The 10,726-nt window shown below is 38.9% G+C and overlaps 1 protein-coding gene across 1 annotated transcript in view; it reads right to left on the bottom strand.

The window, feature by feature from the left end:
* The window catches only part of TRAFD1 (TRAF-type zinc finger domain containing 1), a 21,625-nt gene that overhangs the window by 1,498 nt on the left and 9,401 nt on the right, over positions 1 to 10,726 (bottom strand). Inside the window, 6 exon segments of the mRNA XM_025044515.1 lie at positions 1 to 279; positions 950 to 1,070; positions 2,050 to 2,280; positions 3,529 to 3,605; positions 7,855 to 8,061; positions 8,709 to 9,114. The exon segment at positions 1 to 279 is cut by the window's left edge and continues 20 nt beyond it. Of these exon segments, the coding sequence (XP_024900283.1) occupies positions 1 to 279; positions 950 to 1,070; positions 2,050 to 2,280; positions 3,529 to 3,605; positions 7,855 to 8,061; positions 8,709 to 9,114 (1,321 nt within the window).

Here is a 10,726-nt window from a genome sequence, read left to right as displayed (position 1 = left end):
TGTTTTCTGGGTAGAGATTTCGAACAGGGTGCCCTGAGGCCAGAGCCCCATTATGGCTGCTTTGACTCTGCCCCCGGCTGTCCTGGTTGTCTAAGTTGTTGAGTTTCAGTACCCGAGGAGGGCTGGGCGGGCAGCCAGGTCTGGGGCCTGAGGTTGATGCCGACAGTCGGTCATAGGCAGCAGTCACATTGTTAATGGGTCTGCTGGGAGGGAGAGGGTAGGCGGGCCCTTTATCCGTTTCCTGCTTGATATCGTCCATATAACCGGAAGGCAAGTCTCCTGCAAAGAGAAAAGAGCACCAGCTTTAGGGGAGACTGCTCTGGCTGTTAGTGCTAGATCCGAGGCGGGAACAAAAGGAAAGGGCAGAAGACAACTGCCTCACGCATAAGGCTGCTGAAAGCCCATCTCCAGGACAGGGCTGGGAACACTCTGTCAACCTGTACACTTACTACCCGAATCCTCAAATACAGCCTCTAACTATTTAACAATGTTGTGTAAGTAAACCTTGAAAAATAATTTCTAATTGGCTTTGTAGTGGTTGGGTTTCAAAAACAGTTTACTTGCCTCGTCATGAGGCTCTTTGATAATAAGGATCATGAAGATGATGATGACTGAGCACCCTAAGCAAATTTCAAGTAGAAGCAGGGGCCCAGGGCAGCCCCGGTAAGGTCTAAAAATTATCTTCAAATAATCCTCTAAGTACATACACAGAAGACCCACAGCTGAGTGAACACTGACTACTAAGCACGTCTCTACTAAGCTGTCCCCAAAGCCATCATTCAAAAGCACTCAGTCTAACATGGGACCACAACCACACCACCGAGACCCCCTCCAACGCTGTGTAATTCAGGACTTAGGTGCCACCTCCCCAGTGGAGTGGCAGGTGGGAGTGATCAACAGCCCCGAGTCAGCAGCAGACTTGCAGCTTTGGCCCCGCCCTGGCTAATACCCTGGTGTCGGACACGCCTCTTGGGCAGCTCTGGTGAGGTCTCTTGAGAATGGAAATCCTGTCTGGGAATCCCCTCCGTCGCATGGTTGTTTACTGTGGCTGGGCGCTGGTCACACTGGTCCTAACGAGAAAAAACAAAATTAGTACCTCTGGACTGAGTCATTCCTGGGAGAGCAGTAGAGGGAGGGACAGCTGGCTGGGTGAACACACCTTACTGGGGGGACTTTGACGACCACTGAGAGAAAGGACCTGGCACTAGGAGGAAACACATCTGGAATGGAGCAACCATTCCCATTAGCACCCGAGGCACTGACGAAGCCATCTCTTTATTTGTGCAGGGATCAAGGAAGGGCAAGCCTCGAGAGCCCAGAAAAACATGTCTATATTTTGACTGTAGAGTATTTACACGGTTGCTTATTTCAGTCTCTCCCAGGAGACAACGAGCAGTTACTTATCAACTGCCTGATCCAAAAGCAGAAGTCTTTACTACAGGAATGAAATGTGTGGTGTTCTAATAACAGCTATCTGGCATCAAGTACAGAAACGACCCTGAACATGCCTGCAGTGTTGGCTCCCCGTAACAAACAAGACGGGCAGAAAACATACTTTCACTAACGGACTGGACTTCTAGACTGCAAAAGCTGAAAAAGGACTTCAGATTGTCTGATCTAACTCCTTCCTTACAGATGTCCCCAGTGAGGGACTAGGACCTATCCAAGGTCAATCATAAGGACAAAGCCAGAACTAGATCCCTAGGTGTCCTGGAATGCAAGCCTCAAATGCCACAACAGGAAGAACTTGCCTGGTCAAAAGAAGAATGTGTCAGTGACCTTGGAAGCTCTCATCTAAACCATTGTGGCAAGTCTTCCATTCCCGCTTAACTGGAGTCCTGGCTCCTTGGTCCTCAACTAGTGACATGTTGGTTTCAGTTGCCAGAAGATAAAGTCTGAAGGCCTGAGGCATTAGATACCTCAGATAGCTCACGAAACCTATGCATGCAACTTAAAGGCTAAAGAAGCATTCTCAGCTATGAAAGCCTCGGGTTCACCCACGGAGGATCGGCATGGAGTGAGGTGGACGGGTCTACCAGGGACCCTTACCTGGTGATGGAACAGCACCTCCTCTTCCAGCTGCACCCCACAGAATTCACATGGGATGATGATGCTGTCCTCCACGAGGGGTGAAGTATTCAGGCCCATCAAAGAGTCTAACTGGTTACTTGTAGCCTGCTGCAGAAACTTCTGGAATATGACATCGGAGTCCTCCACCCCTTTAGGAGAAGTGCTGCCCATATTGAACGAAGGTAAGGCACATGAAGAGTTACAGGTTGTCTGTCTCAAAAAACATAGGATTAAAAAAAAAAGCAAAGCAGAGGTTAAGAAAAAAACATTGCTAAAACATTTTCTACAAGTCCCATAAATTTTAGTAATGCTTAATACTGGGGAGAGAAACTAGAAAGAGTCAGAGGAATGCAAACGGAACATTCACTTTACCTTTATTTTACTTTTTTTACCTTTATTTTAAACATTTCTGTGCTTTATTTTTTACTGTGTTCATGTGATTATTCTTTTTAAATTAATTTTAAAATATTCAAGGTTCTTCCTATATCATAAGAGAGGCCCAAATATCCTTTGTTAAACCTGTTAACAGATTTTTTTATGCTGCTCCCAAACCAAAGACTAGGTATATTCACATGCTGTATTACTCCACTCATGAGGGAATGTATGTTTCACTCAGAGCAAAATGGATATTTAACAGGTTTGGAAATGCCAGACTAGGCCAAACCAAATCAGAGAGAACAAGCGTACTCAAAGAAAGAGTAGTTCACTCCACTAGGCAATCCTCAAACACAAAGTCTATTCTCTAACCATTCCTAAATGGCTCAAGAACTTTCAATCATTCAAAAATTATCTGACACCTATCATATACCAGGTATTGAGATTCAGAAACCAGAGAACTCCAGAATCTGTCGTCAAGGAACTCAGCCTAGTGCTGAAGACGACAGGGGATCAGGAGACCACATCACAGGGTGACAGGCTACAAGAGAAATGGGCACAGGCATTTCAGAGAGCACATGGGTAGGACCGCTGACCTATCCTCAGAGCGTCACTCAGGATAGTTTGCTGGAAGCCATGTCTGAACCAATCTACGAGTAAGGGGTCTGTGTTGTTGAGTGTATTGAGGAGGCAGGGGTGGAAAGCACACAGTTTCTAGGCAGAAAAAGTACAAAAAGGACCCCTGATCCTTCCAGGGACCTGCAAGGACTTCAGCACAGCCCCAGTAATCAAGGTGTGACATGAGATGAGACTGGATTATAAGATGATCAGGAGAGACATACACTAGTCACCACGGTACGGAGGAACACGCTGGGCCTGCGGCAATGAACATTACCTTTCCCGAGAGGGAACAAGGCTGAGTTCTTGTACCCGTATGTCAGACACCCCACAGTAAAAAACACAGCTGCTAGCTACTTCCACCACAGGCGTATTAGAATAGTTTGCTCAAGACCTCATGTGGCCTGCAACACCAACTATGGCCTGCACACACTACTTAAAGCCCTCAAGTAATTCACAACACACCTGATGGTCGATCAGCAGTTCCTCTGGGTAGAGCTCCTCACAAAATTCACAAGGCAACATGGTCTCGTCAGCTGCACCTAGGTATCAGAGTCCACACAGTCAGACTCAAACGAACAAAGACAAACGATTCGATCTGTTATCCCTCTGGTGCGGGTTTTATAAAATGTTTGACTTCAACATTTCAGAGATGTAACAATTTGTGGGGCTGTAAATCCTCAAAGGGAAACTATCTGAGAGACAAATCCTAAGTAAAAAAAAAAAAAAAAAGCTGCCACTATAGAAAACAAAAGACTCTTCGCCATTCCCTGAGTAGCAGTGAAGTAATAACTTACCCACTACCGCCATTAAGAAAAAGTTCAAATGTGTAATAATTCTAGACACTAATCTAAGAGCCTGCTGTGCTTTATATCACTCCTTTGGAAAGACTTACGAAGCAGATCCTACATTACCCTTATTTTACAGATGGAGAAATGGAGGACAGCATATTACTGGCAGACAAATACCCTGAAAAACCCTTGCAGTAAAAAATAGCAAAAAAGAGGCTGAATAAAAGTAACTTGAGTAAATAAATAAAAGCAATATTAAATCCAGGATTCCTAACACAACAGCCTCAGTAAGACTGCTGAAAATAGAGGTAAGGAAACTTGTCGAGCTAGGCTCTGGCTCCGGGCAGGAGAGAAAAGTCTCTGCTAAAGAACAGTAAGGAGAGTTTGGCCTTTACCTGGGTTTGAGTCCAGAATTTACATTTCTGTTTTCACACAAGTTTGTAGCTACGGTTTTAAAGAGCCCATGCCAAAAATTCAATTTAAAATTATCTTCATCAGTAGTATCCTTAGATACCTATTTATATATACTCCCAGCAACACACACACACACACGCACGCACGCACATGCACACGTGCACATGCATGTGCAGAGGCAGCAAGCTACTGTGTCAGCAGAAACAAATAGCAAAAATCTTTAGATATATTTTCAGACACAATAGAAAAATAAGTGTATTTAACAATTTTAAAGATATGTTAAAAGAAGAATATGACTAGCTGAGGTATAAAAGGTTATTTTAAAAATGATGAGACACACAGACGAAAACAATCAGAGAACTCAGAACAAATGCAAAAATATGTAATCACTGAGCTGAAACCTCAATGGACGTATTAAACAAGAGATTAGAAAGAAGATAGATAGAAATTACCCAGGATGCAGCACAAAATACAAAGAACTGGAAAATATAAGAAACATGGAGGACCTGAAACTAATATAAAATATTAAATGTCAACTCTAAGTGAAGAAAAAAGAAAACATGGAGGACAGAGTAAAGTCTAACACAACTAAACAGAATTCAAGGAGACTACAGAGAATGAAAGACAGGCAATAATGAAAGAAATAATGAAGACAATTTTCCATGTAGACGAAAATACTAAACTTATGAATCAGGAAGGCCAGCCAATCACAAGAAATTTAAAGCCAGAGAAATCATCAGGAAACTGCAGAATCCCAAAGACAGAAAGATTTAAAATTAGCCAGACAGAAAAGACAGAGTACCTATAGAGAAATCACAATTAACACTAACAGATAACTTCTCTATAGCCAACAACAAAAGCCAAGAAATAGAATAATATCTTCAAAGAACTAAGACAACGAAAATTGGCAACCTGGAATTGTATGACCAGAGAAAGTATCAAATAGGGAGATAAAATAAAGATATTTTCAGATAAACCAAAATAAAAAATTTATGATAAAGACATTTTCAATAGAATTTCTAAATAATGTACTTCAGGAAGAAATTTATTCTAGAAGTTCTGAGAAACAAGGAAGAATAGGAGAGCAAAGAAAATGGTAAGACATAATAAAATGATAAATACAAAGAAAACAAGAGAACGCTAACACACAAGTGATATTTAAGTCGTAAAGAGATGATCTAAATTCTAAGAGTATTTTATAAACTGGGAGAAGTGTAATGAGGTTCATTAAACTTAGTCTTTTGTTAAATAAGACGTGTTAAGTGAAATAAACGTGTTGAAATTTCCAGGGCAACCATCACAAGAATAAACAGAGAATATAAACTCCAAACCAGTAGAGAGGAAAATGAAATGAAATAAGCAAACAGTCAATAAAGCAATCTAAGAAATGACCAAAAAAGAAGAAAATAAAGGCAACTACTCTGAATCCAGAGTCTTCACTTGTCACGACTATGCTATTACAATTTTACTTTCTTCAGCACCCACCTAAATGTTCTGATAAAGTCAAGTCTGAAAGGCTTACAGATAAGCAGACTCACATTAAAAGATGCTGTTCAGAGTTTGGAAAACTTTCTTTGGTACTAGGGCATTTTCCTAAGGGAAAAAAGCAGCAACTAAGAGGTAAGGAAAAAAAGAACATAACAGATCAAAGGTAACAAAAAAACCAACCTGAATATCAACATCTCATAAAAGATCACCAAACTCTCAGATATGGAAAAGAATCCAAATCCTAACATTGAGAAACCTTGCTCTGCTCCCCAAAATTCAGTAAGTCTCTCTAATAAAGCCAGCTTCTAAACCCCATTGTATTATATACATTCACATCCTTTTATATACAAAGAACATAAGGCTACCTAAAAACCCACTGAAAGCGGTGACTTCTGGGGAGAACCAGACTATTAGTGGGTGAGGAGGAGACAATGTTTCCTTTTACACCCTTTTAGTGTCTTAATATTTAATGATTTTTACCGGTTTTTTCTTAAACAACTTTAGTGAGATATAATTTACATACCATAATTCACCCATTTAATGTGTACACAATTGTTTTTATTATGTATGCAAATTATCGATTTCTAAAAACCCTCTACAATACAAAATATATTATTTTTCAGGAAGAAAATACAACCTAAGATGGTGGTTTTTCAACCTGTGGGGACATAACCCTCTAAAGCCATGGACTCGTCTTATGCAATCTGTAAATCTAAGTGTTAACCAACCACTGTCTGGAGTAGAGAGTAGAAACAAAATATTTACATTTTCCAAATTAATTATAATTAAATACAAAAATATTTTAAAAGGAAACTATACAAGTTTCTATTAACACTCTACCATGTATCTCCTTTAACCAGGCCACATAAGATCCAAACTTCAATGTTTGAATCCAAGCCCAATTCCTATTTTATCTCAATCGACAAAATGTTAAGAGTTAATCCCACTGTTCTTGGAATCATTATTCATTTAATTGCATGAAGCAAAACCATAGCTGCGAGTTGCTTAATTTTCACATCTCAAAAATCTCTTACGACTTGAGTGTTTAAAATATGTTATCTCTAAAACATACCATTCTCTAAGCAAGAGACTCAAAAAGTGGTTCGCTGCTCATAACCCAACTCTTATTTTTAAAAACTGAGTTTTAATCCATGAGTCCAATAATACTAAGAAATATATTTTTGAATGGGGGTGAGGAGAAAAGCAAAGTTCTTTATAGAAGAATAACAAGTAATAAATATAGAACAAAGGAGAGAAAAATCACCATTTTACAAATCACCACAGTAATATTTGATTCAAGCAAGAAACATTACTCAATACTAACACTGCTAGATTAAAGACTGTATGACTAACCTGTTCCCCAACAATCTCAAAATAACATCCAGCATCAAGCTATTATAAATTATAAATTGTATACAATACAATCTGACAGATTACATTTTAAGGAATAACAAAACAAATTGGCATCTTGAGAAAGACACACCAATGTAGCATTCCTGACAAAACTGTAACCTGAACCTAAACATGAGAAAACCACCAGACAAATCTAAACTGAGAAAAATATTCTGCAAAAAAACTGGCCTGGACTCTTCAATGAAAAGTGTTAATGTCCTAAAAGAGAGAGAGAAAAGGAGAAAGGGAGGGAGGGAGGAGACAGGGTTACTACTAAAGGAACCTAGAAAGAACAAAATATAATACATAACATGGGCATTATGCACAAGTAGGGAACTTATGTTTAATTTCCTGAGAGTGATATTTGTATTGCATTTACATAGGAGAATGCCCTTGGTCTTAAGAGCATACATGCTGAAGTATGTAGGGATAAAATATTATGTCTGCAACTTGTTCTCAAATGGTTCAGGGGAGAAAATTATAAAGATAAAAGAAAAATACTAAAATTTATGAATAAAAACAAGGGGTATGTAGACATTCACTGTACTATTCTGACGATTTTTAAAAATAAAAAGTTGGGAAAAGTGATGAGCAAACAAAAAAGGCAAATGCTATCTCATGAAAAACTTTCAATTTTACATGTATAGTGTAAGACTTAAAAAAAAAAAACTAGACACAGAAGCTAGTGAAGAATAAACAAACCTACCCTTTATGTCATTCAGAGCTCTGGGACCTTCATGGGACTGGTCTGCCTCATAGGTGGCCCTCCAGAAGTCCCGCTCTGCCATGCTGGGGGCCTGGCCTTCATTTTGCAGACTCAAGGCCAACATGAAGTCCAAGTTTGCACTGTCTTCACCACCCTCTTTGGAGGGTTGTCGGCTTCTATTCCTTTCTTGCCTTTCTTGTTCTTCCACTGGGGGGAAAAAACAGAACTCAAGCTATATTAGAGATGTTGCCGAACTTTAGCTCAAGTCGATGCCTATCAAATATTCAAGGTTTATAGGCATCTGTGCTGGAACTAAGGAGGCCCAGCCCTTCAGTTCCCATAGGACTTCAAATATTAAGTCTGCCACAATGAAAGAATCTACTACTATTCTATTAATAAGCAATACTATTAAGCTGTAACTATGAGACAGGTACTGTGCTAAACATTTTACATATATTTTCTGCATTATAACAGAATGGTTTAAAGTATGGGGTCAGACTGCTTGAATTCAAAACCCAGCTCTAGCACTTATTTACCCACATAAAACTTGTGAGAATTAAATGAGTTAATACATGTAAAACACTTTGCAAATGAAACACATAGGTATACTCAGTAAATGTTAGCTGTTAATAGCACTGTAATCACCACCATCATCAATCCTAACTATAATCCAATAGTAATCCAACAGCAAAGAGGCTGTTACTCTAATCTCTAAGAAAGCTAGGTATTCTTCCTAATGTTACCTAGCTACAGTCAGGCTTCTGTAATTAAGATCTATTTGCCCCAAAGCCCTGTTCCCATTTGCCCTCATATTTTGATTCCATTCCAGTTTTCTAATCCCAAACACAACTCACATAGATTATTCTGAATTGGAAACTGGGTTGTCATGTTCCTTTGGTTGGTAGTCCTACTAGGGAAAAGGTCTGATTCAAAGGTTCTCAGGGGCCTTCGGGGTAGCCTCATGGGTGGATCCAGAGACTCAATTTGTCTGAGGAGTTGGGATGCGATCCAGATTTCATCTTGACCCCAAGACTCATCATATGCATTCAGAGGCACGGCAACCTCATCTCTCTTTTCCTCCCCGTCTCTCCCACAAACTTCAGGGTGAGTCTTCAGATCTTTCACCAGGACATTGCGCCCACAACTGCCACATAACTCCGTCCGGGCACCACAGTAATCTTCATGGTCCTTCAGTTTGAGAACAGAAAGTTCCAAATCACAGTGCTGGCAAAGGGCAAGTCGTAGAGGACACTCAGTCTCCTGCAACATAGAGTGATTAAGCAGTTAATATGAGAATCTAAGAGAGGCCATGTTTTAGTACAGGGCAAGGAGAGCAAAAAGTATCTACTTCAATATTCTCCTCCAACACTAGCTTTGCCTGTCTGCCGTGTTTTTTATGTATTTAAGAGTCACAGTTCCTCTCTCTGTCCCTGCCACCAGGTTCTACAAAAAGAAGGAAACTCAAAAGAAATCTACTTATTCAACCGCTTGACTTATAATCATTTTCTACACACATTACAAAGTAACCCAAAATCAGCCAGAGAAACCGAGGAAGAAATAGCAGAAGCACAGCAAGTCAGATGTTTGTCAAAACTCCATCAGCCCGGTTTCCCCTAACTATTCCAATTTGTGTTCAAGACCTGTAATGAGGAAAAGACTGCCCTTTAGAAAGACTGCACATTTGTACATAGCACTGGCTTTTAGTTGACCAAATAGCCAGGAATCACCAGTGAAGATGACCCAAGAGTGTATATACACTCAGCAGATGAAAGACAACACTTACACTTTTGAAATCATCACTAAAGCACTAAAAAAATTAAAAAGATATAATATGTTACGGTGACACATATGCACATTCCAAAATTTGGGAACTTAAGCTTAGAACTTTAATGTAACAGCATTTCAAAAATTTAGATACTTTATAACCACCGTGCCAGGAAACAAAAGTTTATTTTCATACAAATTAAACCCAAATTTTATTCTAAATGCTACTTCAAACATTTTTAGCATTGCTTGTATATGCGCAGAGTATGTCTTGTAGAAAATACAAGCTGATAAAGTGAGCCTAGGAACAGGCATAGAAGAGAAATAATTTTTATATCTATGTTTTTGTAACTTTAAAACTATATACCATGTAGCTATAATACCAATTCAGAAAGATTTTTTTTTTTTTAAGTTTTATTAGAAAAATGTCACTGATTTAAGTTACTCAATAGCAAAAGAGCAAAAAATTGCTGGCACATACTAAATAATATAGTAAGTGCTTTAACAACCCTAAAAAGTCCTAATAACTCACCAGAACAACAAATAATGTATAAACTTTTTTTTAAGGAGGATTTTTAAAACTTTCTAATCTACAACTATCATAATCTCACTTTGCAGGAATGTTAGGAAATACTTATATCTTAATAATGACTGGCGTTATTACCATGGGAACCCCAGTGGTACGTGGGAGAGAAACTGGAAGAGAGGGCAATTGATTAGAGGTTGTTTTATACAGCAAGCAGAAGTTCGAGCCAAGGAAATTCTCATTATTATTGTTAATTTGACATCAATCATAACCCCCCTTACTGGTGAGGACTAGTAAAACATAGGTCAGAGTGCCAAAGTATCTATAAGACATTCTTCTCTGAGCTGTGAGGTTATGAGTGATCCTTATTTTTGTATTTTTCAAATATTTTTATTGAATATGAATTAGCTTTTAAAATTATAAATAAGTTGTTAGTTTTTAGGCACACAGAATGAAATGCACAAATCTTAAGCACATACCTTGATGAATTTTTACACATGTACACACACTCCTGTGTGACCAACTAGTTAAGATTTTTTAACTGATAATTAAAATGCTCAAATATATATATATGTATATATA

Source organism: Pteropus alecto, unplaced genomic scaffold (genome assembly GCF_000325575.1).
Source record: "Pteropus alecto unplaced genomic scaffold, ASM32557v1 scaffold113, whole genome shotgun sequence".
NCBI classification, from domain to species: domain Eukaryota; kingdom Metazoa; phylum Chordata; class Mammalia; order Chiroptera; family Pteropodidae; genus Pteropus; species Pteropus alecto.
This window is presented reverse-complemented; position numbering and strand designations above follow the sequence as displayed.